This window comes from Protopterus annectens, chromosome 9.part0 (genome assembly GCF_019279795.1).
Source record: "Protopterus annectens isolate FY-2018-M chromosome 9.part0, PAN1.0, whole genome shotgun sequence".
Classification (NCBI taxonomy): domain Eukaryota; kingdom Metazoa; phylum Chordata; order Ceratodontiformes; family Protopteridae; genus Protopterus; species Protopterus annectens.
The window spans coordinates 330,317,825-330,343,431 of NC_056743.1; the positions used below are offsets into that span (position 1 = coordinate 330,317,825).

Sequence of the window (25,607 nt, forward strand, 5' to 3'; positions counted from 1 at the left end):
AAATGGCCGAAGACCTAATTACTTTTATCAGGGGTTCCCATCCCCCCCCTGATAAGAGGCCTAGGCAAGACACTGAATATGATTCCTCTGATCAGGTTTCCATTTCTTCTGACTCCTCTTCAGAACAGGGATACTCTATTCCTCCCTATGAGGATTCTGATGCTGAAGAATCTATTCCTTCAGCTTCTCCTCCTCCTGAGGATTGCTCATTTGGGGAAACCCTGCATACCATGAGGGAGCATTTCCACTGGGAGAGCCAAGATTATTCAGATTCTAAGAAAAGGCTCAGAGACTTTCTTTTACTACCTCAGCACAGACCTCTTGCTATTCCTCCTGTTCTAGACATTGTAGGTGTATTTTCAGAGTCGCCTGTCGCCCAACTCTTTACCTCCTGCACCTGTTAAGCCAGACAGATACTACAGGGTTCCAGATTCTCATATATTTCTATATAAAAACCCTGCTGCTGACCCAGAAACTATTTCTCAGGGTCCCAAAGGGGTCAAGGCTACAACTGCAAAAAACCCTGTCCCCTCAGATAGAGATTTTAGGGCACTAGACAGATGGGGGAAACATGTTTACACTTCTGCTACCTTGGCTGTAAGGGCTTTAAATTGTCAGTTTCATATGCTTAAGTATCAGCAATACTTAATGTCTCTGTTAAAACAGAAAATGTTGACAAATTCGGAATGTTCTGAGAACAAGGAATTGCAGGATTTATTGCATGCAGCTGAACAAGTGGGAAAACATACTTTGCAATGTGGTTATGATTCACTGGAGGTCTCTTGCAGGGCCGCTGTAACAGGTTCTGTCATTAGAAGACATGCTTGGTTAAAGGAACAGGCTTTGCCTGATCATGTTAAAGCAAAATTATTGGATGCTCCATTACAGCATGATACTTTGGTGTTAAGGCAGAAGAGGTGTTGAAGAAAATGGAGGATAAAGCTAAATCTATGCAGACAGTGAAGGATTTCTTACAGGTACAGCCACCCAGATTTAGCAGGAACTGGCCTTCTAAGAATTGGTCCTTTCTCGTGTCAGGCCACAAAGAGGCAGATACAGACGCCCTAGAGGCAGACAACAGCCCCAGGGCTCATACAGGCCCAAACAGTGGGGTGCTTCTACCTCCAAAAGCAGAGAAGACAAATCACAGCCATATAGGAAACAGTCCCAATGACTTCCCTCTGCCAATGCCAAGCATTTATCTTTTGGCAGCACCCTTAGGAGGAAAGCTAGCATTTTTTCCACAAAATTGGCACATGATCACCCAGGACAAATGGGTCTTAAATATAGTTTCTCAGGGCTACAGGTTCCACTTTCACACCCTTCCAAAGGCAAAGGGCATGCCAGACCTGCCACACAATCAATGGGCAGAGGCACAAAACCCAAGTTTCATCTCTCATGGACATGAGGGCTTTTCAGCCAGTGCTACAAGAAGAGCAGGGACAAGGATTTTACTCAAGACTTTTCTTAGTACCAAGAAAGGACAAAGCATGGAGACCAATTCTGGACCTGTCTATTCCAAATACTTTTCTGGACATTCCAAAATTCAGAATGTTGACTGCAGCAGCTTCTGCCCATGCTGGGCAAGAAGGCTTGGCTTGTTACTTTGGACCTCAAAGAGGCATACCTGCATGTCCCAGTCAGACAATCTTGCAGAAGATACCTCAGATTCATAGCTGGCTCAATGCACTACCAATTCTCTGCACTGCCCTTTGGCTTATCTACTGCACCCAGTTTCTTCACCAAATGCCTGGCACCAGTAATTGCAGTTTGCAGACAAAGAGGAATTCAAATATATCCCTACTTGGACGACTGCCTTATTCAAGCGGAGACCAAAGACATTCTACTGAAGCATCTGTCGTTTGTAAAAAGATTACTAATTTGCCTAGGGTACACAGTAAACGAAAAGAAATCAAAACTAGTACCCTCTCAAACGATAATATTCCTGGGTGCAAGCTTATGTACAACTGCCCAGATGGCTTATCTCACGCCAGACAAACAAAGGCAACTGACTTCTTACTTCGAAAGCATGACAACAAAGACCCAGTTATCTGCAAGAAAAATTCTGCAGGCTCTGGGCTACATGGCCTCCTGCATTCTGCTAATTCCATATGCAAGACTGCATATGAGGAAACTACAATGGTACCTTAAAAGTGTTTGGACTCAACATTGCCACAGCCTGGAATCATTAATTTCACTCATTCCCTGCCTGCAACAGGAGTTTCGATGGTGGGCACAGGCCTGTCACCACAACAAGGGACAGCCATTCACTTTACCCACAGCCATGCAAACACTAACAACAGATGCATCAGATTATGCCTGGGGGGCCCACATGGCAGGAAAATATATTCAGGGCACATGGCCCATAAGCCAAAGGCATCTGCACATCAATCAAAAAGAGATGCTAGCTGTATAAAATGTCCTGACAGCCTTCAAGGACTTACTTCATCCAGGACAGCTGCTGATAAAGATGGACAACACCACAGTCATGTGGTACATAAACAAGCAGGGGGGCACACATTCCTACCCCCTCTGCAGACAAGCCATGATTTTGTGGAACACAGCATTGACCTACCAAGTACACCTGCAAGCACAATTCCTGCCAGGAAAAACAAATGCTCTGGCAGACGAACTAAGCAGAAACCTCATGGACCCTAACCAGTGGAAACTAGATCCACAAATCTTCAGCATTATAACAAGGAAATGGGGATGCCCAGACATACATCTTTTTGCCTCCCCTCATAACTGCCAACTTCAGAGATTCTGCACAAGGACGTATCACAAACAAGCATGGAAAGTGGATGCTTTGTCATCCAGCTGGAACAACCTTACAGTATATGCCTTTCCTCCACTGCCTCTCCTCCCCAAGGTACTCCTAAAGGTCAGACAAGAGAAGCCACAAATGATACTGATTGCCCCAGATTGGCCATGCCAACACTGGTACCCAGTCCTAAAGAGCTTGTCCCAAGGCCCAGCCTGGACATTGCCTCAAATTCCTCATTTACTGACCCAACAAAACAAATCAGGTCCTGCACACCCAACTCAGAACTCTAAATCTAGCTGCATGGCGGATACTGTAACCATTCAGAATACACCTCTCTCTAAAGCGGTTATGGATGTTATTTTGGAGGCCAGGAGGCCCAGCACCAGAAAATCTTATGCAGAAAAATGGAAGAGATTCTGTGCTTGGAACCAGGCACAAGGAATTGACAAGCTTGTTCCAAATATTCCTCAGATTTTACAATATCTAACTGAGATGCTGGACAAAGGCCTATCCTTCTCATCAGTTAAGATCCATGCCTCTGCCATGTCAGCTAATTACAATACAGACCCACCTATGTTTTCACATCCATTGCTTAGGCAGTTCCTCAGTGGGGGGGGGGCAAAGACATAAGACCTCCAAGGAGAGCACCAATACCTGCATGGGACCTCAATTTTGTCTTGGAAAAACTCACACTGCCTCCTTTTGAGCCAGCCAATACAGCTGAGATACAATTCTTATCATGGAAAACAGCTCTGCTCCTAGCAATAACTTCAGCAAGAAGAGTCTCAGAGTTACCGGCATTAATGGCTGTGGAACCTTTCATTATCTTCCATCTGGACAGGTTTTCTCTTAAGGACAAATCCAACATTTATGCCTAAGGTAGTGTCCAGTGTGGCTCTTAACCAAACCATTTATTTGCCTACTTTTTACCCAAACCCGCAGAATAATCTGCATTCTTTGGACATACACAGACAGCTACACTTCTACTTGGACAAAACTAAAGCTTTCAGAAATACTGAGCAACTTTTAGTGGCATATGCTGCAGGATCACAAGGAAAGGCTATCTCAAAGCAGACTATTTCAAAAAGGATAGGACACTGCACTCATTTCTGCTGTTCACAACATAGCAAATCAGTGCCTAAGGGCATTAAACCACATTCTACCAGGGCAGCAGCCACCTCAGCAGCCTTCCTCAGAGGAGTACCAACCAAGGATATTTTGGAGGCTGCAACTTGGACTTCAGTGCACACTTTTACTAAGCACTACCACTTGCCTCTTTACACTAAATCCAGAGCAGGCTTTGCCACTGCAGTTTTGCAGGACCTTATAGCCACTCCTAATTCTGTTTAGACCCAGCAGCCCAACCTCAGCTTTGGGATTCAACCCAAGTGTAATGACTGCAACAGTGAAACACGATGATCATAGTACAGTTGTGTACCTACCATAAATGTAGATGTTCGAGTGTATTCACTGTTGCAGTCCAGGTTACCCACCCACCATCCCCCTTTCTTTGCTGGGACTTATCTGTACTTCTCTATCCTATACAACCTATGTGGTGTATTTGCTTGTAGATGAAGGTATTTATTTTAGTGCATGCTTTTATAAGCAATGTTTTTTTAGCCTACCCTTTTGGGGGCACCTGACATCTGGGGCAAGAAAAACTGAAGAAAATGGCATTGGCTGCATCTTTTATACCCCTGGCACACTGACGTCAAGGAAGAGGTGACAGCAACCGACACTGGACCAAGACTTTGGAATTCAGGCAGACTGCGGGTAGCCTGCCAGCAGGATAACCCAAGTGTAATGACTGCAACAGTGAATACACTCGAACATCTACATTTATGGTAGGTACACAACTGTACTTTGTGCCTCTGAACCTTTGATCTTGCGTTGATGTCTTCTTGAAGACAGAGGAGTCTTGGGTACTGTACTCTCCATCCTTTCCTTTTCATTCTCTTTCTTCTGTGATTAAGATGGTCATCCTCAGACTGTGTTTCTGTTAGATTAATGGATTGAGTATTGCGCAGTGCCCTTCAGTTAACTTGCTGTTGGGATGCCAAATTCCTGTTTATTAGGAGTTTTCTTTCCCTGACCTTGCATCTTTCATTGCATTACTGTCTCAGTAATACATTGCCTTTAGCCCAGTACCTCTTAGTCATTCTGTGCTTAATTTTCAGATACTCTGTTGTTGAGGAGTCCTGTCACTGGTCTAATACTGTTCCTTTTGTTAGGCCCATGATAATTCCATCTCTGGCAGGCTGTTGAAAGGCTTATTGATGATGACGCCTTGTGATCTTTCTCTGTGTGCTTACTAGGTACCTCTTCCTTATTGAGGCCCTCTGTTGCTGGTCTTGTACTTTGCCTCTCTTTAGGCTTAGTCTTCCCAGGTCCTGGCAGCTTACTACTTTTAGGCTGTGAATCGTCCTTTCATCTTTTTCTAGAATGCACATTTTTTACTTTATAGTTCTCACTCCTTATCGAAATGTAATAATGTATTCCCCTATCATTTTCATACTAGATGTTAGTATAATATGAATTGGATCTTATTGGGGATCAGGGTGTAATAGTCATCCCGTCATATTTTCTTAAAAGAGTTCCAGCATTAGTCTCCTCCTGTTCTTGTGAGATATTTGTAGGTCGGATATCTCCAGTTCAAGCCATTGTGGAAATACTACATTTCAAGGCAATCTTTTTATACTTGAAACTCTGTCTTTAGTGGTAGAGGATGATGAGTTGATTCTATCACGTTTGAAGCTTATGCACTTCCTATAAAGACAGAATGTAACACTAGGCCCATGGAGGTTTCTGCAGAGGAATTTTGTCTTCTTCCTTGGTTCCTTATTTTCTTTTGCTATGTAGACCATGGGCTGTCATATGTCTAGAGAGTAGCTATTCTACACACCCGATTGTAGGAAAATGGTTGGAGATCAGTGGCCTGGAAAGTTTTAGATTACAAGCTGCAGGAGTCATGCTGGCCTTGAATCTTAGAGGTAGACAAAGAAGGACCTAGTCCTGCACATTATTCATTAGGGTAAGAACCTAATTTTTGTTTTTAGCTTGCATATACAGGTTCTTCAGACTGCTAAATCTGGACTTCAGGAGATGTTCAGGACAATACATTTATCAGTAAAACTGTTTGTAAATCCATTAAATAAGTACTTTAGCAGTGTTTGTTATGACAAGTTGACTACTAATAATGCTACCTTTAGAAATCTGTGAAGGTTTTTCTTTCTGTTTCGAGCAAATGTTGGCCTTCCCTGATCTGTGTACTCTGTGGTGTACCTTAAATGTATCTAGTTGTTCCCATAGTGCTTGTTCTGTTAGTACTGCAGCTACACAGTAGTTTGATGTAAAGAAATATTTAAATATGGTAATCATCTGATTTTAATGGTTTTATGCATTGTATTATGTTTGTGTAACAGTATACAACTGTAACTTCTGCGGTGGTGCAGCGGTAGCGTTGTTGCCTCACAGCAACACAGCAAGAGGTTCTCCCGTTCGATTCTCGGCTTGGGTTGGGAGTGCCTTCTTTGTGGAGTCTGCATGTCCTCCCCGTGGTCGAGTGGGCGTTCGAAAGACATGCGTTGAATGGGCGTGCCTTTGTTGAAGGGTGGGCATCGGGCTGGCAACTCGACACCATAAAAACCAACTGCCAATCATTAGCGAACCAGAATTCCGCTGTGGGCGACCCCTAACCGGGAAAAGCCGAAAGACAAACAACAACAACAGTATACAACTGTAGGAGTTTTATGCCGGTAGAATTAAGGCGGTATTTATAACAAATATTCCAAGACATGAGGGGTAGAAATATATATGACACCAACACTTTATTTAAATACATTTTCAAGAATTTTATATCCACTATGTTCCTCTGTCAGCTTTTATAGTGTATATCTAAACTAACCAGTGGTGGTAACTGTAGTAATGTGTTAGAATTTAGAGAAAGCATTCTTCCACATAATTTGAATGTTGCCAGTTTAGGGTATTGATTGAAAAATGTTTTTCAAGTAAGGTAAAACAAATGTCAGTGTAACATGTTTACTTTATTACATATATAGGCCTCCAAATGAAACTCTGTTTTTTATCACAAATATGAAATAAAAAATTAAAAAAAAAATGAGAGATCACAAATAGTGTAAACATGCAAATGCAAATCAGTCTAGTTCCCTGCACCACCACGCTCAGTGCTTATTGATACCACCTGCAAGCTTGCTGTATCCTGAGGAAAAGAGAAATTACTGGGGTGCAAGAGACTCAAACTTATCATGCAAACCCCATTTTTTTGGATATTAATAAACATATATAAGAATGCAGATCACTAGCACTTCTCATATGATCATTGCACTTCACATACATTATTTAGATTTGGTAGATTATTTTATTTAGTAGGTCTGCTTGGCATTTGTGTTCATTGCCTTGTACATTGAGTGGGCAATGGAGTTCTAGTACTGGCTGAGGAAAAAAATGATTTTTTTCTCCATAATTCAGTCAGCATCTCCCAGGTAATAATGCATTTCATTCTTGGCATGTCTGGAATGTAACCTAGGCTTAGAGTGGCTGTGTGCGTCAAGACTTTTTTTTTTTTTTTTTTTACATAAGGTAAGACAAATGTCAGTGTAACATGTTTATTTTATCAGCATTCTTAAGTGTGAACACTAATGTGCATTTTGTACAATTTTAGCCATCAAAATAAAAATGTTGATGAACAAGATGTGTAATGTTTCTCACTGTGCAACTGTGTCTGACTGGTAACAGTTAAGTATGTGGCTGCTTCCTTTTTCTAAACGCTAACCAACATATTGCATCTTGCAGGGCTGAGGTAGTCACAGCTTTGCTTTGTATTTTAGCAGAAAGTGTGCGTAACTTCTTTAAAGCATGCCATCTGTCACTTGTTAGATATCTCTACTGTTAGAAGTGGCATCTGACAGCAGTAAATTGCACCATAAAAAGACATCAATTAAGCACTTGTAAACATAGTGCAAATATTGTCAGAACTTGCACAAAAATGTGTCATGAAGTTTGCAGAAGAAAGGCTGATAGACAAAGGCATGCAGCTTAGAAAATGCAAGTTTTCTTTACATAATACATTTCACAATTTACTACAGTAGAGCATTTGAAGTTTTGTTTAATTTTGTGCTAGTATGTCTTGGTTTAATCATACTGTGTGCTATACCGTGTGAGGTGGCAAAAAGAGTTAACAGTTTAAGCGAATAATTCACTTAGTTGCATGGATAATGCAGTCCTGGGGGCATAGTGGTTAAGGTGTTAACCTCACAGACGAGGTATAGGGATTGATTCTCACCTTTGAAGGAAATTGATTAGTCTTAAAATGGCCTGCAAGGGCAGCTAGCCTAGTACTTGCCTATGAACTGAGAATGATCCATGATCTGCATAAGGCCTACAAAAAAATAGTGTAAAATAATAGTTCAGAAACTGAAGAAATGGGAAACCAACAGGTAAAATAATAATAATAGACCAGTTAATTTGCAAATTATAAGTAATGTGACTTTAGATGACTGCATTTACTGTTTCATGTTTGGAAAGACTATGTATGGGTCATTCAAATGAGACTTTGAAAGCACAGAACAATATAAATGAAAGACGAGTGCCTCAAGAATCATTTTAATATGTCTGGCCCTGACCTTGGTCATAGACAAATTAAGTATTTAACCTGTAGATTTTGGTTTATTTTAGTCCGTTTAAACTCCAATGATCATGTTAACTGTTAGAAAGTAGTTTTTTTAACAGAATAATAAATGTTTATCTAAATTTTATTTTGGCTGCAGTTTGTCATCTTCTAGAACAGGAAAAGCAGCAACACAACCAGCTTAAGCACACGTGGCAGAAGGCAAATGATCAGTTTCTTGAATCTCAACGGTTGCTTATGAGGGATATGCAGCGTATGGAGAGTGTGCTGACCACTGAGCAGCTCCGCCAGGTGGATGAATTGAAAAAGAAGGACCAGGCAAGTGTAGCATGTAAATTGATTTTTGAAAAAGCACTAACTGGCAGTACACTAAATACACGATGGTGGAGATGTTTGTGCAGAGTCCTCAGAGGGAGATACTTTTGAAACCTTTGTGTCCTACTTTTCAGGGGAATTTAAAATCTTGTACCATAGTCTTCCATAGGGTGGCATGTTGTTCTTTATCAATGCAGTATGTGATAATACAGTGAGAAGTCATATAAAGTGTGATTTCTGACTGGTAAACAATATGTAGGATCACTTCTTTCCATGTGTAATTACATAGTAATGTACACTGTACTGTTACAAGCAGTACATAGCATTTTGGCTTGGATAGTGTTTAATGAATGAGACATCACCATAATCTGTTATCCATCCATATGGTTAAAAGATGATGTAGCAGATAACAGTCCCTAAACTAAGGGCTTCAAATTATTTTACTTACCTTTGAATTTGTTATGAACATTGTGGGTGCATAAATATAACAATCTGTTTCATTCTACCAATTTACCTCATCTGGTCATATTGCTGGCTTTTCTTGACAAGATTTGCACCCTGCTTCCTGTGATAATGTGTTGTTTCCCCCCCATTCCCTTGAGCATTTACTAAACCTTCTATCACAGCTTTCTTGAATTTATAATAACAGATGTATTCAGTAATCAACTTCCTATGAACTAAAGTTGTATTTTTGTTCTATCCTGTGCTTCTTGTGCACCTTGTTTTGCCTTGCTGCCATCTTTTCTAGACGAGTATGCTTCTTTGCATCTATACTTGCTTTCCTCTTTGCTGCTGTTTCCCTTCTCTGAACATCTGCTTACCTTTAACATTTTCCAACTTTCTTGAACTTGTAATTGATTTTGCATTTAGTAACTATTTTTGTGAGTCAAAGATATTTTTTACATGTTATAAATCTTCATTTCTTGATTATAGGTAACTTCGATGAATAGCCTTTGGTGGCAAATGAGGAGTGACTTGGTCACTGCTCAGTAGCACTGATCCTGATCATAGTTTATCGAAAGTGATGAAAGCGCTGCTCTGACACTGAAGAGCCTTCCTGGTTCCTACATTTCAGCTGATCCTCTTCAGCAACTACATTGCAGCATTTTCTGTAAAGATCCTGTACTGTGGGACATGAGTGCCCTACACAGGTGTGCACCATGTTGCCATACATTGTTATGTCGACTATACCCAGCCCCTGAGCATGTCAGATTGCCCTCAGTTCGTTATGCCACTTGCTTGGTTTGTAACATGTTCCTGCTGAGTGTCCTTCTGAATAGGAAATAATGAATCATAACCCACACTAGCACTGATTGTAAGAGACTTATTATGTGATGCACTGCCAGTGGTTTGGTGTAGTCACCTGAAGACATTGCAAGGAGAAACTTCTGACTGACTTGCTACCAGGAAAATGGTGGTGGATGAAAACTTCTTCCAAAGGTCAGAGGGGCTGTCACATTGACAACTGGAGATCTTTGCTGAATAACTGTTAGGCTGTGATTCAGAGGATAGGTTTCAGTTAGACCAAGTGCAAGTATGTTCTGAAACAGCCTGTTAGTCTTGGCAGGTGTTAAGCTTACCCTTAGTCATCAAGCCGTCAAGCCCGTGTTTGTTCTCATTTTTGGTAGACCATGAGGAGATGGGTGTGGTGCTCCCTAGCAACCAACCATCCTGGAAAGCATATTCCGGAGTGTAAGCACTGCATACCCCCTGATGATTCATCTGAACTATAATAGATGTTGGTCTGATCCCAGTAGGGAATCTTTGAGTCATACTGCTGCAGTCTCAGAGCATTTGAGGCTGAGGACTCAAATACCGCGAAATTCCCACCTCGGCCTGTATTCAGAATTGAGAGAGTCTGTCAGGTATTTGTATACAAGGCCTCATTGTTTAGGACCTGCACATTAGGCAGATGATTGAGATCTAATGGGATTCAGGGGCTGGAGTACACCCTAAGGGAAAAGATATCAGTCTCATGCTCAATGCAGGTCTTACACACCCACACACTTCCATTAGCAAGCATGATCCCAGGCACGGAGTCCCAGTTGCCTAAATTCCAATAACAGTTACCTGTTGCATGCCAGTCCATGCAATAGCTTATATTTGGAACTGGAGGAGGGAATCCCTTCTGTTAGTATTGTGCCAGGAATCTGGGCTCCACAAGTCCAGTATCTTGGAGGCATATAAGAAGTGTGACTTCTCCTCTCCCACTTTTCTACTTTCTCCAGATGACTATACCTTAGGGGACATCCCGAAGCTTTTGAAAGCTTTCATCGTCTGGCTGCTGGCTGTCATTCCTTCCCTGTAGAAAAGCCTAAATGTGTATATGGAGGGTAGTAGAAGAATTTTGGGTCATTTTCAATATGCAACTGTTTATGAAGTGTGGATCTAATACAATTTTGTGTTTAACTGACGTGATTAAGCAAAAACTAAAAGGCCTGAAACATTGGAAAATCACCCACTCAAAATGGCAACACTTTCAAAGTCATAAACATACATGCCTGTTTTTCAGTATGGCAAGCTGTGATATCCCCAAATTGTGTATTCACTAATTCTAAGTTTATAAAGATTGGGCGGGGGCAAAACTCACCTGACTGTTCTCGGAGGCCAACGAATCTCAAGGGGATGCAAAATGTTACTTAGCCAGTACTGAAACATGAACACAAGGAAAGAGAAAAGTCTTCCTTCTTTATGTTTCAATACTGCACAAAACAGGATTTAACAAACCACAGGATATAAAGGGCATCTTGTTGCAGCCTTGCAGCATCCAGACTTTTTGTCCCAGCCTCCTAAGATGGTAGATTCTGTACATAATCCCCAGGATGAGTGGAATAAATCCTTGCCTAGGCATCCTGTCCAGCACCCATAGATAAAAACATTTTATCTTCTTGCCACTGGACAAGGATTCTAACACTTTAGACTGGAGTGCTAAGAGAGTTTAATTTTCTGCCATGGGTCTTGGAGCTCTTGACTGCTCATCCTCCTCTATGTTTCCAAATTACAGTCCACTGTAATAGAACATGAACTGTAAAATGTTTCTTCCCCAAGTCTTGCCTAAAAGAGAAGATAATTAACACCTTATTTATAGTGTCAGGAGTAGGCTTCAACAGCACCCACAATGTAAACCAGGAACCAACACCATAAACCTGTCAAAACAAGTTGCAAAAATCAAAAAAGCGCAGACACAACCAAACCAACCGGACCTGGAATGATGAAGTCTGTGTTTTAATCTTGACGAAAGTGCTTAAACAGTGTTTGTGACTACATTAAAGCTGAGTTTTTTCCTGGTCCGGTTGGTTTAGCTGTGTCTGGGTTTTTTGGATTTTTGCAACTTGTTTCAACAGCACCCACTTTGTTTGCCTATGCTGCTAGTGCTACAAGCCCAAATATGTGCATACACAGGGTTACTTGGGAGGACCTCAGAAACTCCATCATAGATGCATAGTTTATGCGTGGTGCTCTCTTCATCCAGCTTTCTCAGGGTCTGACTTCCTTCAGAGGAAATCTGCCTCCAGTATATAGTACTTGTTTGATATCCCTTCACACAACCTAAACCTGTTCTTCTTGCACTGGCCAATCCTGAAATAGGAAGGAGGTGTCTTGCAGACATTTAAAATTATTTATTGCCTATGAGACCCAAGGTATTACCCCACATGGACTAAGAATACATATACAACCTTTAGTCAATGTTATTGATAATTCTTTGTCTGAAGCTTGGTTTCAAGCTCAGCAAAAGGCCTCCATGTCTTTTGTGGAGGTTCTTTCTTATTACGAATGTATGATTGATAAATACATCATAGAGGTTAATCAGATTTGTGAACAAGTTAAGGTTTATGAAGGGTAGCCCTTCTAAACACCACATTTTCAAAAATTGGTTCAGGATTTGTTTTCCCTTGAGAAACAGCTTAAGGAGAAAAAAGTACACAAATTTAACAGACGTAAATGATTACCAGAGGTAAACCATTCAGACCAGGCAAAAATGTCAAGTTTGCAACACATGAAAATACCAAACCTACTTTTAAGAGGAAAAGACCGCGTTCCATTCTCAAGAAGACCACAACTAGTTTGAGTGGTACTTCTGGAGATGAGTCATCCTTGGCCACTGAGGTAGAGACTGTTCACAGTTCTGATTCACCTATGGCCAAGAAATTTGTAGGTTTTGACCCTTTAGGAGGAACAAACACGGTGGGGGGTGCAAACATACAGCATCCAGGAAACCTAGGAAAAACTTTTGGAAGTATTGATACCCTGGTAAGCCCTATTTATAATGTCCACAATATTTCATCAGTGCAGTTGTCAGACAGTGAAATTAATCTTCTCATAAAGGTTTGAATTTCATACCTGGTTTTCTGGTTTATGAAGATACGTTTGCCAATGATATCATGGCCTTTTACCGTTTGATTAATTTAAAATTGTATTTTCAGTCTCAATCACATACTCAAAGAGCTACTGATTTTACATTTCGTAGATCTTCATTTATGCCTCCGATGGATAGACATGTGGTCACATTCCAACAATGTGTACTGAAAGATTTGCATTTTTTTTGGCTCTGATTTTCGGCTTCAGAGATCCAACCTCACCAACTTTGAAAAACAAGCACTTTTAAATCTCAAACAGAGGAAAGATTTGGTCATTCTCCCTGCAGATAAGGGTGGGGCTGTGGTGGTTCTGGACTGGGCCATGTGTTTAGCTGAGGCTAATAGACAACTGTCAGATGGTCGATTCTACATGCATATGCCTTTGGATCCCACTGATAGATTTAAAAAGGAAATTGATGATTTTCTCAAGAATGCCTTGGAGGAGGGGATTATCAGCAAGACGGTATGTTTCCATCTTACTGTTGCTGATCCTCGGTCACAATGTCTGTATTTGCTGTGCGAAATTCATAAAAACTTACAAAAGCCTCCGGGAAGACCTGTTGTTTCAGGTAGAGGCTCTTTAACTCAACTCCTATTGTCATTCTTGACTAAATATCTCAAATCTTTATTACCACTAATCAAGTCCAGAATCCAGGACACCACATAATTTTTGCATATTATTTCAGACACACAGTTGGAACCACATTGGCTCATGTGCACCTTAGATGTTAGTGCATTGTATACCAGTATTCCTCATTGGACTGGTCTAGAAGCCATTGAATACTGGCTGAAAAGGGCAAGCATATATCCACCAGGCTTCAATACACTTTTGATCTGTGTGACTGAATACGTTCTTAGTAAGAATGTATTTTATTTTCACGGCAAATGCTACTGGCAAGTCAAGGGTACTGCTATGGGAGCATCTTTTGCTCCCATATATGCAGACTTGTTCATGGTATTCCTAGAGGAACAATTGATTTACAAGACTAGTCGTAATTCATATATATATATGAAATTGACATTTGGAGATGGCATCTGGATGATTGCTGGATAGTATGGAGAGCAGATGAGACCTCTTTGCATGAATTCATGCAATATCTGAATGAGAACAAATGGGGCATTGAATTCACGGTACATTACCATTCAATGGAAATTAATTTTTTGGATGTGACTGTAAGTAGGGACAGGGACCAATCACTCAGTACTAAGGTGTTTCGGAAACATCCCCAATATAACACGCTACTCCATGCCTCCAGCTTTCATCCTAGACATATAATTAGTAATATTCCCAAATCTCAGTTTCTCCACATCAGATGTATATGTTCCTCTTAAAAATCTTATCAGGAATTCCAACATGATCTCGTCAATAGATTTGATCATAGAGATTATGACCATAACATTGTTTTGACTGCCAGTAATTGGGTTTCTGTACAAACCAGATCTGACTTATTAACATACAAATCTAGAGTTCTGGATGACAACACTAATCTCAGGCTTGTTACTACCTATGGGCACAATACAAATGTTCTTTGGAACATTGTTGATCGTTATTGGGGTATCCTTAGATCAGATGATAGAATCTCGGAAATTTTGCGACCTAGGTGTTTGTTTTCCTTCCAAAGAGGCCCCACTTTGGGGTCACATATTAGTCATTATAAACATAGCAGGGAGATGATTCCATCACAAAACTACCTTATTTAGAAATTTACTTAAGGGTTGTTTCCCCTGTGGTCATTGTTCTGCCTGTCAACATGTCCGTAAATCCAGGAGTTTCACCAGTGCAAATACATCAAGGGTTTATGATATCCTATTTTTTGGCAACTGTAGCACGGACTAGCTTATTTATTTAGCCAGTTGTTCTTGCTCAGTATTCTATGTGGGCCAAACATCTAGGTCCCTGCGGGTCAGGATTTCTGAATATTTAAGTGATATCTGTAATAAAAGAGCCTCTAGCTCATTATATAAGCATACTTTGCAACATACTACAGCACAGTTCACTTTTATTATTATTGATATAATAAAAGGAAACAGACAAGGCAAAATGGGTTGGCACTCTGTTCCAAGTACTAAATAACGTAATTGGATCATTAGACTTGGGGGATTGTTTAGACCTGGTCTTACTGAGCAATTCTAATTAATTATCAATTGAAATGTGATGTGTATTTAAATGATGAAAGATTTTTGTCTGTTGCGAACCACAAAACAGAGAAAAAACAGTCCTGTTCAACTCAAATGACCACCACTGGACAATCATTTAGCGCTTTCATTCACTTTTTCAGAAATAAATATGCCCTACTCAAGCTTCCTTTTATATCTAATTAACAATTAATTACAGGAAATGACCTAACATAACATTCAAATACAAAACTTATATACATATTTACTAATATAGTTAAAATAAATGCTAACTAAAAAAACTAAGTGTTAATGTAAAATATACATACATAAAATGTTTTTTTTTATCTAGTGTCTAACTATATTAATGTTTGTATTTTAAAAAACATTTCAAATTTAAGCTTGGGTAGGGCATATTTATTGGTTCGTGGTGGAATTCAAGGTGTTTTGGATTATTTTTGTCTGTTATGTTCACTGAGGAAGGCATATGGATGCCAAAACCGGTTTGACTGTTTTGCTATAGCTCTGCTATAGCTTTTGGAGTTGCCACAATGAAATAACTTTTTGGTTTCACCAAAGTGCTGGCCAGTTTTGTGATTGCTTTAGGTGTTGTGGGCCTTTGCACCAGCTGTACCTGCAGTTCCTGTGTGAGTGTCTTGCTGTCTTGTCCCATCAAGTGCCTCCCAAGTCATGTAAGAAGATTCCACTGGGCATTGGTCACACAATAGTTTAGGGCATCCCTTGAGTTGCTTGAGGAGGTCAGTTGTAATGAGGATGTATTGGGGAGCCATCATATTTATTCATTTATTTTTTTTAGTGTATCGTTTGCTGACCAGGGTAGTCCTACTAGGCTAGCAGCCTCTTTTCAAGGGACACCCGAGGTGGTATTTATACTACTAGTGGAAATTTGGCCAGGGCACTGGGGAACTTATTGAACTGCTTGAAGCTACTAGATGGCATTGGAGGGCTGCTACAGCAGCAAGGAAAAGGCCTATGGGACACAGCAGCATGGAGTAGGAAAGAAAAGGTGTGGAAAGTTTGGAGGTAGAAAATGAAAATTTGGAGAAAAATTTGTTCTGTTTGGAGCTTCAGAATGTAAACAAAGATTCCTGTTTGGTGGATGCAACAAATGAACAACGTTTAGCTGTCTCCATGAAGAAGAAAGTAAAGCATTCTGTTAAAGTAGTGCAGATAACAGAACTCACATCAGTAGGTTTTCAAATTATGTTCTGTTAAAAATAATCAAGCAGGATGATTCAGGAGACAGTTCTGCTGTTTCATTGGGTGAGATGGCAAATTACCATCCTCAGCACTTCCAAAAAAGTTATGTGGAAAAGGAATCAGCTAATGTGACAGAAGACAATTTAGTAGTTAAAACTTATGCAGGAGTGACAGCAGGCAGAAAAAGAAGTGCAGCAACAAACTGTGAACTTTTTAAAAAGAAGAGAAGACCAAGAGAATCAGAACAAAAATGACACCCTAATAGACAGATATGTATGGGACAGTTTGGGATCTGTTCTGGGTTTTAAAGCTCAATAAATTTGGTCTTTTGTACATATTGGGATGAGACTTTCACTTAATGTCTACTTTTTTCTTACATATAGTGTATCCTTGTTTATATACCATTGCTGGTATTTTCATATAATTTCTTTTACTTATTTTTTGTCTCTTTTAACCTTCTCGCTACCCATTCAGTGTACTCTCCTGTGCCATTGTTGGTACTGTTTTCTTCCCTTACTCTTATTCCTCTTCTTAAACAAAAAAAAAATGCTTTATTCTTCTTTTTCTACCTACTTTTAAAGATGTACAAAAAAGCCCCCTCAGGGTTTAAAAAGTATAAAAAGTGTGTCCATAAGCTGCCGCTGTCAGATGCACATGATCTGTGTGTGTATTGTCTGGGCCCTGATCACCTGAACACAGATTGTTCTGTCTGTAAAAATTCAACCCATCAGCGATTGAGGATCATAAAAATAAGTTAATCTTAAAAGTTTTACTACCTACAGCATTTTCAGAAGCAATTACTGGGGCCCAACACCCTAAAATTACTTCTAAGAAGACTTCAGAAAAGTCCCCTAGACCATCTGGCTCTTCCTCTCCATCATTGACAAAACCTCCAAAACAGAAACATAGATCAGATCCAAAGGCTTCCATATCGAAGCTGGCTCCCTGATCTCCAAAGACTTCTTTGGATCTAAAGCTCCTTCCAAGAACTCTGTATTCACCATCCATTGACAGTGCCATTTAGGGTCCCATCTCCCTTTTTGGAGAGATGGCATTCAAAATCCCCTTATATTACCTCATCTCCATACCTCTCAACCTCTTAGAGCAAGAAATCTAGACAAAGCCACAAATAATGGGGGACAAAGGCCCAAAAATAGGGACACTTTTTAAATATTGTTCTTACAAACTTAGAAAGTTGATAGAATAAAAGGTTTTGCATTAGCAGGGATTTTCTGAAGGATATCAAATCTGAAAATCAAATGTCTGCCATTATGTTCTGACTTCAGTCCTCAATGATTTGCCAGAAAACCGCAGTTTTATGAGAAATGAACCAAAAATATGAGTCAAAAATCTTGACAGTTGAGAGCTGTGCTTGTCTTGTTCTTCCAGTAGTCCCACAGAAGCCAACGTGGATAGGATGATGAGGAAATTTCTGTCGGTGCAGATACAGATGGGGGTTCTCCCAACTCCTACCCCTTCAGATCGGGAAGCCTTGGTCTGCACTACCCCTCCACTATCGGCTCTTCCTCTGATCCAACAGTTTGTTTTGGAGACCTTGGATCCGAGTTTGCTGAGACTGTCTGGCTCGGATCCCAGGATAGTTGTATCCTCAGATCCAAGGATTTCTCTGAGCATTCCAGCTCTGACGAGTTCAGAGCTGGAAGACTTTCAGAGCCGTAGTGTCCTGGTCATATCCAAGTTGTTGGAGTTGATTCCGAAGATGTCCTTCAAGGATGCATCTGCAGTCTTTACAAATGGGTTGTCCTGTCGTCAGGCAGCCCTTCGGTCGGCCGGATTCCAAAGTCTGGGTCTGGCTTCGGCTGGTGTCGCACTTCACCCGACGTCATTGCGGCAGTCATTCGGGTATAAAGGCATCAGCCGACGCCATTTTCCTCAGTCTTTCTTGCCGCGTGCCAAGCAGAAGCTGTTCGCAAGTGCCGGTCGGTCAGATCCAGAGATTACTACTACCGAATACTACTTCGAAGACTTCTATAAAGCTAAGTACCCCATTGGGGACTCTTTCTTGCCTCAGCCGATGTCAGAGAAAGTTAATAACTGTTTATCTTGTGGGAAACAAATACCTCATAAAGATTTCCATTCCTATTGCATACATTGTTTAGGCCCAGACCACGACGTAGCAGCTTGTCTAGCCTGTGCTTCTTTTAACCGACGGACGCTTAGACGCCGCCGACTTTGCTGAACAGATTTTCGCCCGATTTTGCCTACATTATGCCGTCGGATCCTCCGACTACGCAAATAACCAAAAAACGCAAAGAAAAGGACCGACACTCGCGGTCCGTGGTTTCGGCCGAAACCGTGGTTAAGCAAACCACGAGTGTCTCGGTTTCGGCCGAAACCGAGCAAACGGTTCTTTCTTCAGCCGATAACTTGCCTTCTACCGAGGCCTCTTCTAACCTGGTAGAAACGGCTTCTGGAATCCAACCTTCTGTTGCGATTTCACAGGATTTATCAGACACCATTACCCTAGATATTTCTACCCCTGCACGTGGAGCTGCTAGGCCTCCTCCAGCTATGTCTATTAAGGCCTTTGCCAGGGCTAAAGCAGCCAAAGCTTCAAAACCTGTGCCTGCCAAGCCCCCCTCTCACAGGCCCAGCACCAGCTCCCATATGCTTTCTTTGGCAGAGGATCTCATCTCTTTAATTCGTGGAGCCCAGCCTCATCCAGACAGGGCCTCTCTCCTCCTCCAGAAAAGAGGCCTAGAGCAGAGCCCCTGAGCCAGTAGCCACAGATGATTCCTCTGATGACTCAGATCATACAGACCCTCCTGAGGCTTCTTATTCTCCTTACGAAGACTCTGATGCTGAGGAGTCCATCCCTTCAGCCTCTCCTCCTGAGGAATTTTCCTTTGGGGAAACCTTGCATGCTATGAGGGAACAATTTCAGTGGCAGGGCCAAGATTTCTCAGACTCTAGAAAAAGGCTTAGGACCTTTCTACACTTGCCACAGCATAGGCCTTTAGCTATACCTCCAGTTCTATCTGTTGTTGATGATGCATTTAATGATGCTTGCACTGCTCCTGATACTTTACCTCCCCTCCTGCTAAGCCCGATAGGTACTACAGGGTCCCGGACACTCATCACCACTTATATAAGGCTCCTTTTGCAGATCCATAGACTATCTCCCAGGGTCCTAAAGCTGTAGCAGCTACTTCTTCTAAAAACCCCCTCCCTCTGAAAGGGAATCCAGGTCCTTAGAGAGATGGGGTAAAAAAGTTTACACCTCTGCTACTTTGTCAGCTAGAGCTTTGCACTGCCAATTTCATATGATTCAATATCAAGAGTTTATGCTTGACCAGTTGACTAAAAAGCTGTCCTCAGAAGAATCTTTAGATAAAAAGTATGTTCAAGAAATGTTACATAACATACAGCAGGTTAGTAACCATTCTTTAAAATGTGGCTATGATGCACTGGAGGCTTCCTTTAGATCAGCCATGACTGGCACAGTTATCAGGAGGCATGCATGGTTGAAAGAACAGGCATTACCAGACCATGTCAAATCTAAGCTTGTGGATGCACCTATGGACAAGGTCAATTTATTTGGTGCCCCCGCACAGCAGGTACTAAAAAAGATGGAAGAGAAAGCAAAATCTGTGCAAACAGTGAAAGATTTCTTACAAGTTCAACCTCCAAGGTTTAGCAGGAACTGGCCCTCCAAGAATTGGTCCTTTCCGGACTCCTCTAAGGCACAAAGAGGCAGGAATAGGCGCTCTAGAGGCAGAAACCAATCCAGGGGTGCCTACAGGGGTCACCAGTGGCAGGGTAACAACCAACGAGGCACGGATACAGCCACCACCACTATAACAACTCAATCACAGTGACTTGGCAGTGGCACCGCCTACCAGGGAACAACTAGAAGCACCCTTAGGCGGAAAGCTAACATTATTTTCAAGAAACTGGCACTGCATTACAAGAGAAAAATGGATTTTGCAGACTATAGACAAAGGTTACAGGTTCCATTTCCATACACTACCAGGAAAGAGAGGAATGCCAAACCTACCATCTTCTCAAAGGGCAGAAGCTCTAAAACAAATATCTCAATTATTAAGAATGAGAGCTGTGGAAAAGGTACCATTTATGGAGCAAGGGAAGGGATTTTACTCCAGGCTCTTCCTGGTACCAAGAAAAGAAAACAAATGGAGACCTATTCTAGACCTGTCCGCTTTAAACACATTCCTCATTGTTCCAAAATTCAAAATGCTGACCCTACAGCAGCTTCTTCCCATGCTGGGCAAGGAGTCTTGGCTGGTAACTCTAGATCTCAAGGAGGCATACCTGCACGTCCCCATAAGACCAATTTGCAGAAGATACCTCAGATTTCTTGCAGGATCAGAGCATTATCAATTCTCAGCATTGCCCTTTGGCTTATCTACTGCCCAGAGTGTTCACGAAATGCCTGGCATCAGTAATCGCTCATTGCAGACTTCAGGGAATTCAAATCTATCCCTACCTGGATGACTGCCTGATACAAGCGGACAACAAAACAAACTAACAGAAGACTTACAAAGAGTCATCTACCTGCTGCAAGCCCTGGGATATACAGTCAATACAAAAAGTCAAGGCTGATTCCATCCCAAAGAATAACCTTTCTGGGTGCAGAACTGGACACATCAAAACAAATGGCATTTCTAACTGCAGAAAAGAAAGAGCAACTTCCTCTCTACTTCTTGGCATTAACAAAGCAGAGCCATCTAACTGCAAGAAAAGTGCTACAAGCTCTAGGCTTCATGGCATCCTGCATAATACTGGTACCTCATGCCAGGCTGCATATGAGAAAGCTACAGTGGTACCTAAAGAATTTGTGGTCTCAGCACAAGCACAGCCTAGAAACCAAAATTCCAATGATCCCATGCCTGAAGCAAGAGTTCTTATGGTGGGCTCAGGCCTGTCAATCAAACACAGGACTGCCCTTCTGCAAAAGTCAACCAAGACAAACCATCACGACAGATGCCTCAGACCTCGGTTGGGGACACACATGATGGGCAAGTGCTTTCAAGGCCTATGGACTCAAGACCAGCTGCATCTGCACATAAATCTAAAAGAAATGATGGCAGTAAAATTGGCAATCCAGGCATTCAGACCTTTTCTCCAAGAAGGCCAGTTGATGATAAGGACAGACAACACCACAGTTATGTGGTACATCAACAAACAGGGAGGCACACACTCATACCCTCTATGCCGGCTGGCACTGGACCTATGGGATGTGGCTCTGAGCTACAACATTCAGTTACAGGCAATTTATGTACCAGGGAAGGAAAACATTCTAGCAGACATATTAAGCAGAACTACAACAGATGCCCACGAATGGATGCTGCATCCGGACATCTTCAAAACCATCACAAGAGAATGGGGATTACCACAAATAGACTTGTTTGCATCCCCTCTCAATCACCAGTTGAAGAAATTCTGCACAAGGACTTACCACCCACTTGCTTGGAAGGTGGACTCCCTATCCTTCAGTTGGAAAAGCCTGACAGCATACGCATTCCCACCACTTCCTTTGATGCACAAGGTGCTTCTCAAGATCAAAGAGGAACGTCCGAGGATCATTCTGATAGCCCCAGACTGGCCAAGACAACATTGGTATCCACTGCTGAGGAGCATGTCCCGGGAACAAATATGGACACTGCCCCTGATCCCATTACTGCTGACACAGAACAACTTCAACATTCTGCATCCAAACCTAAAAACTCTGCAGCTAACTGCCTGGAACATTACATAACAGCAATTAACCCAAATTTATCCCAAAGGGTTAAAGACATAATCCTGGAGGCTCGTAGACCTTCAACAAGAAAGAATTATGCAGCAAAATGGAAAAGATATCTCATCTGGAGTACTGCAAAGGGGCAAGATGTGTGACACTGGTGAACATAGCCAACATCCTGGAGTACTTGGCGGAGCTCTTCCATACAGGTCTGTCCTATTCCTCCATCAAGATACATGCATCAGCTATTTCAGCAGAGTACAGCTTGGATCCTCCTGTCTTCTCGCATCCTCTGCTCAGACAGTTTCTGAGAGGAATTAAAAATGTAAAACCTCCCAGGAAAACTACATTGCCAGCATGGGACTTGAACTTTGTGCTAGAAAAACTGACTCTACCTCCTTTCGAACCAGCAGCTACAGCAGAATTGCAATACTTATCCTGGAAGACTGCTTTCTTGCTGGCAATATCTTCAGCAAGAAGGGTCTCTGAACTACAAGCATTAATGGCAGTACAACCCTTCCTGATCTTCCATCAAGATAGAGTGTCCATGAGAACAAATCCTACATTTATGCCTAAGGTGGTATCCAGAGTCTCTTTAAATCAGGCTATCCACCTTCCTACATTCTTCCCCAATCCACAGAACAGGGGAGAAAAGCTCTTACATACCATGGATGTACACAGACAATTACGCTACTACCTGGACAGGACAAAAAACAATAGAAAAACTGACCAGCTTCTGGTAGCATATGCAACAGGAGAAGAAGGAAAACCAATTTCTAAACAGACAATCTCCAAATGGATAGGGAATTGCATTAGATTTTGTTACTCCTGCCATGGAAAGAAAACTCCAGAGAACATCAGGCCTCACTCCACAAGGGCTACAGCCACTACCACAGCCTTCTTACGAGGAGTGGCTACCAAGGACATTATAGAGGCTGCTACTTGGACCTCCGTGCATACATTTGCCAAGCATTATAACTTACCTCTATACTCTAGATCCCGTGCTGGTTTTGCCACTGCTGTTCTGCAAGGGATCCTGACTACACCATAATCTATTCTCATTTCCTCCTCCCCTGGTTTAGCTATGGTATTCTACCCATTTGTAAAGACTGCAGATGCATCCTTGAAGGACATAGTACAGTTTTGTACCTACCATAAATGTAGATGTCCGAGAGGAATGCATCTGCAGTCAGGATTACCCACCCTCCTTCCCCTCTGAGGTACTCCTAGGGTACTTACCAATCTTCAGCTAGCTTGGGGGGGATCCATTATGGTGTATTTGTTTGTATATATGTACATACATGCTTATTTTGTGTGTTTGCTCTCTACTATTTGGAAACTTTGGCATTTATCCAAATTTAGCCATCCAAGAGGGCAACTGGCATCTGGGGCAAGAAACACTGAGGAAAATGGCGTCGGCTGATGCCTTTATACCCGAATGACTGCCGTAATGACGTCGGGTGAAGTGCGACACCAGCCGAAGCCAGACCCAGACTTTGGAATCCGGCCGACCGAAGGGCTGCCTGACGACAGGACAACCCATTTGTAAAGACTGCAGATGCATTCCTCTCGGACATATACATTTATGGTAGGTACAAAACTGTACTTTTTCAAAGCAGGCTCTGCCCCTCAGAGCCTTGGTTTTGAACAACTCTGCTCCAACCTCTGCCTCAGCTGGGATGCCTTTGGGGCAGATGGAGCAGAAGCATGGCTTCTCGCTCCATCGGCTTCCTTCTTCATGGAACATTTCTGTCTTTGAGGTAGTGGAGAGAGTGTTCACTGCTTCTGCTGGATGGGCGACCCCCCCCCCCTTCTGATCTTCATTCAGGATCCCATGTGTCTGCTCCTTGAGCCTCAATATTTGACTCCACATGGACAGCCAGCCCAACCTCTCCAAGCTAACCAGCAGGTATCACCATCTCTTCTGATACTTCTTCGGAGCTTCCAACTGAAGAAGTACCTTGAAAGAGAAGGTGCGAAAGGAGGCACTTGGATTTCCCTCGGGAATCTATTATTGAAGATGCATATTTCGATGAAGAAGAAGGATCACCACCCAAAGACATCTCATTTGGAGATGCACTAGAGATCCTTGAACAAGTGGGTGGTTGGTCCTCCCGCAGTCCTCCTTCAGAGGAATTGGTATTCCTGGAGGCATTTGGATCTGGCCTGTCTATCTCTTGGGTTACTCCGCCTGCTGATGACCTCATTGATTTGATCTCTAAGCTGGAGTGGAAAGAGTCTGACTCAGTTGAACCTATCCCTGAAAGACCTGATTGAATTCTGGCACCACCAGCAGGACGGGAATTTTGGAGTAAAGTCGTACCTGCGACTGCCATAGATGTTCTTCGTGTTTAACTGTTGCAGTCATCACGTTTGGGTTATCCCTACTAGGGTAGCCCTCGGCCTGCCCGAATACCAGAGGCTTAGTATTTCTGCGTCGGTTGCTGTAGCTTCAGGACTGACGTCAGGTCATCAGTAGTATAAAGTAAGGCAGCCAACGCCATTACATCAGCCTTTCTTGCCGCGGAGCCCAAAGCAGAAGCAGTTCGCAGGAGTGCCAGTCGGCCGCTACCTGAGTTTCATCTTACAAATTGAAGCTGAAGTCTTCTAAAGCTAAGTACCTTGTTGGGGATCCTTTTTTCTTGCACTAACCGATGTCAGAAAAAGTTAACAATTGTCTTGCCTGTGGAAAGCAAATACCGCACCGAGACTTTCATTCTTACTGTGTCACTTGCTTAGGCCCAGACCATGACGTCCCCTGCTGTCGCTTTTGTGCTTTGTTCAATCCCAGAACTATATGTCGTTGGGCCCTTATTGTAGCTAGATATTTTTGCTTAAAGTCATCAAATTCCTATATGACTTCGGAAAGCCATCTGACAGCAGATCTTCTGAAAAAATGTGAAGATAAAGACAGACACAGACCGCTCAGGTCCAAACCTACCTACTACGCTTCCATTAAGCTAGTCTTCATTTCTCCGGTCCTCAGTCAAGCTCTTTCATAGCCTCTGATGCCCGCTTCTGTGGATTTGCAGGCCGCTACCGAGGCCCTTTCGGAGTCCGGTATGCCACAAAAGTCTTCTTCGACTAATGATCCTGCGGTTGTCTCTCCCTTGGATTGGTCTGGAGCCACTGAGCAGGCACCGGCTTCCGTGGATGTACTTTGCACTAACGATTCTCGACACAAACCGATGACTTATTTCGTGTCTACCGTTCTTTCAAAAACTACTGAGTTTCTAAGGCCCAGGATATGAACCACACCCAAGAAACAGACGACCCAATCTCAGGCACCTGCTTCCTTGCCTCAGTCTCAAATGCTTAAAATGGTGGAAGACCTTATCATGCTGATTAGGGGAAGCCAAGCTACCCCTTCCAAAAGAAAGATATCTGTCCCCAGTAGTTTTGTCTGAACAGGAGTCTGATTACTCTGATGCATCTGAATATGAAGACATGCAACCCCTCTCTGCT

General features: G+C 42.2%; 1 protein-coding gene across 2 annotated transcripts in view; it reads left to right on the forward strand.

The window, feature by feature from the left end:
* The window catches only part of RABEP1 (rabaptin, RAB GTPase binding effector protein 1), a 1,652,179-nt gene that overhangs the window by 908,816 nt on the left and 717,756 nt on the right, over positions 1–25,607 (forward strand). For both annotated transcript variants that reach the window (XM_044082911.1, XM_044082912.1), the window contains exon 7: positions 8,551–8,729. In XM_044082911.1, the coding sequence (XP_043938846.1) occupies positions 8,551–8,729 (179 nt within the window). The remainder of the gene's footprint in view (positions 1–8,550; positions 8,730–25,607) is intronic.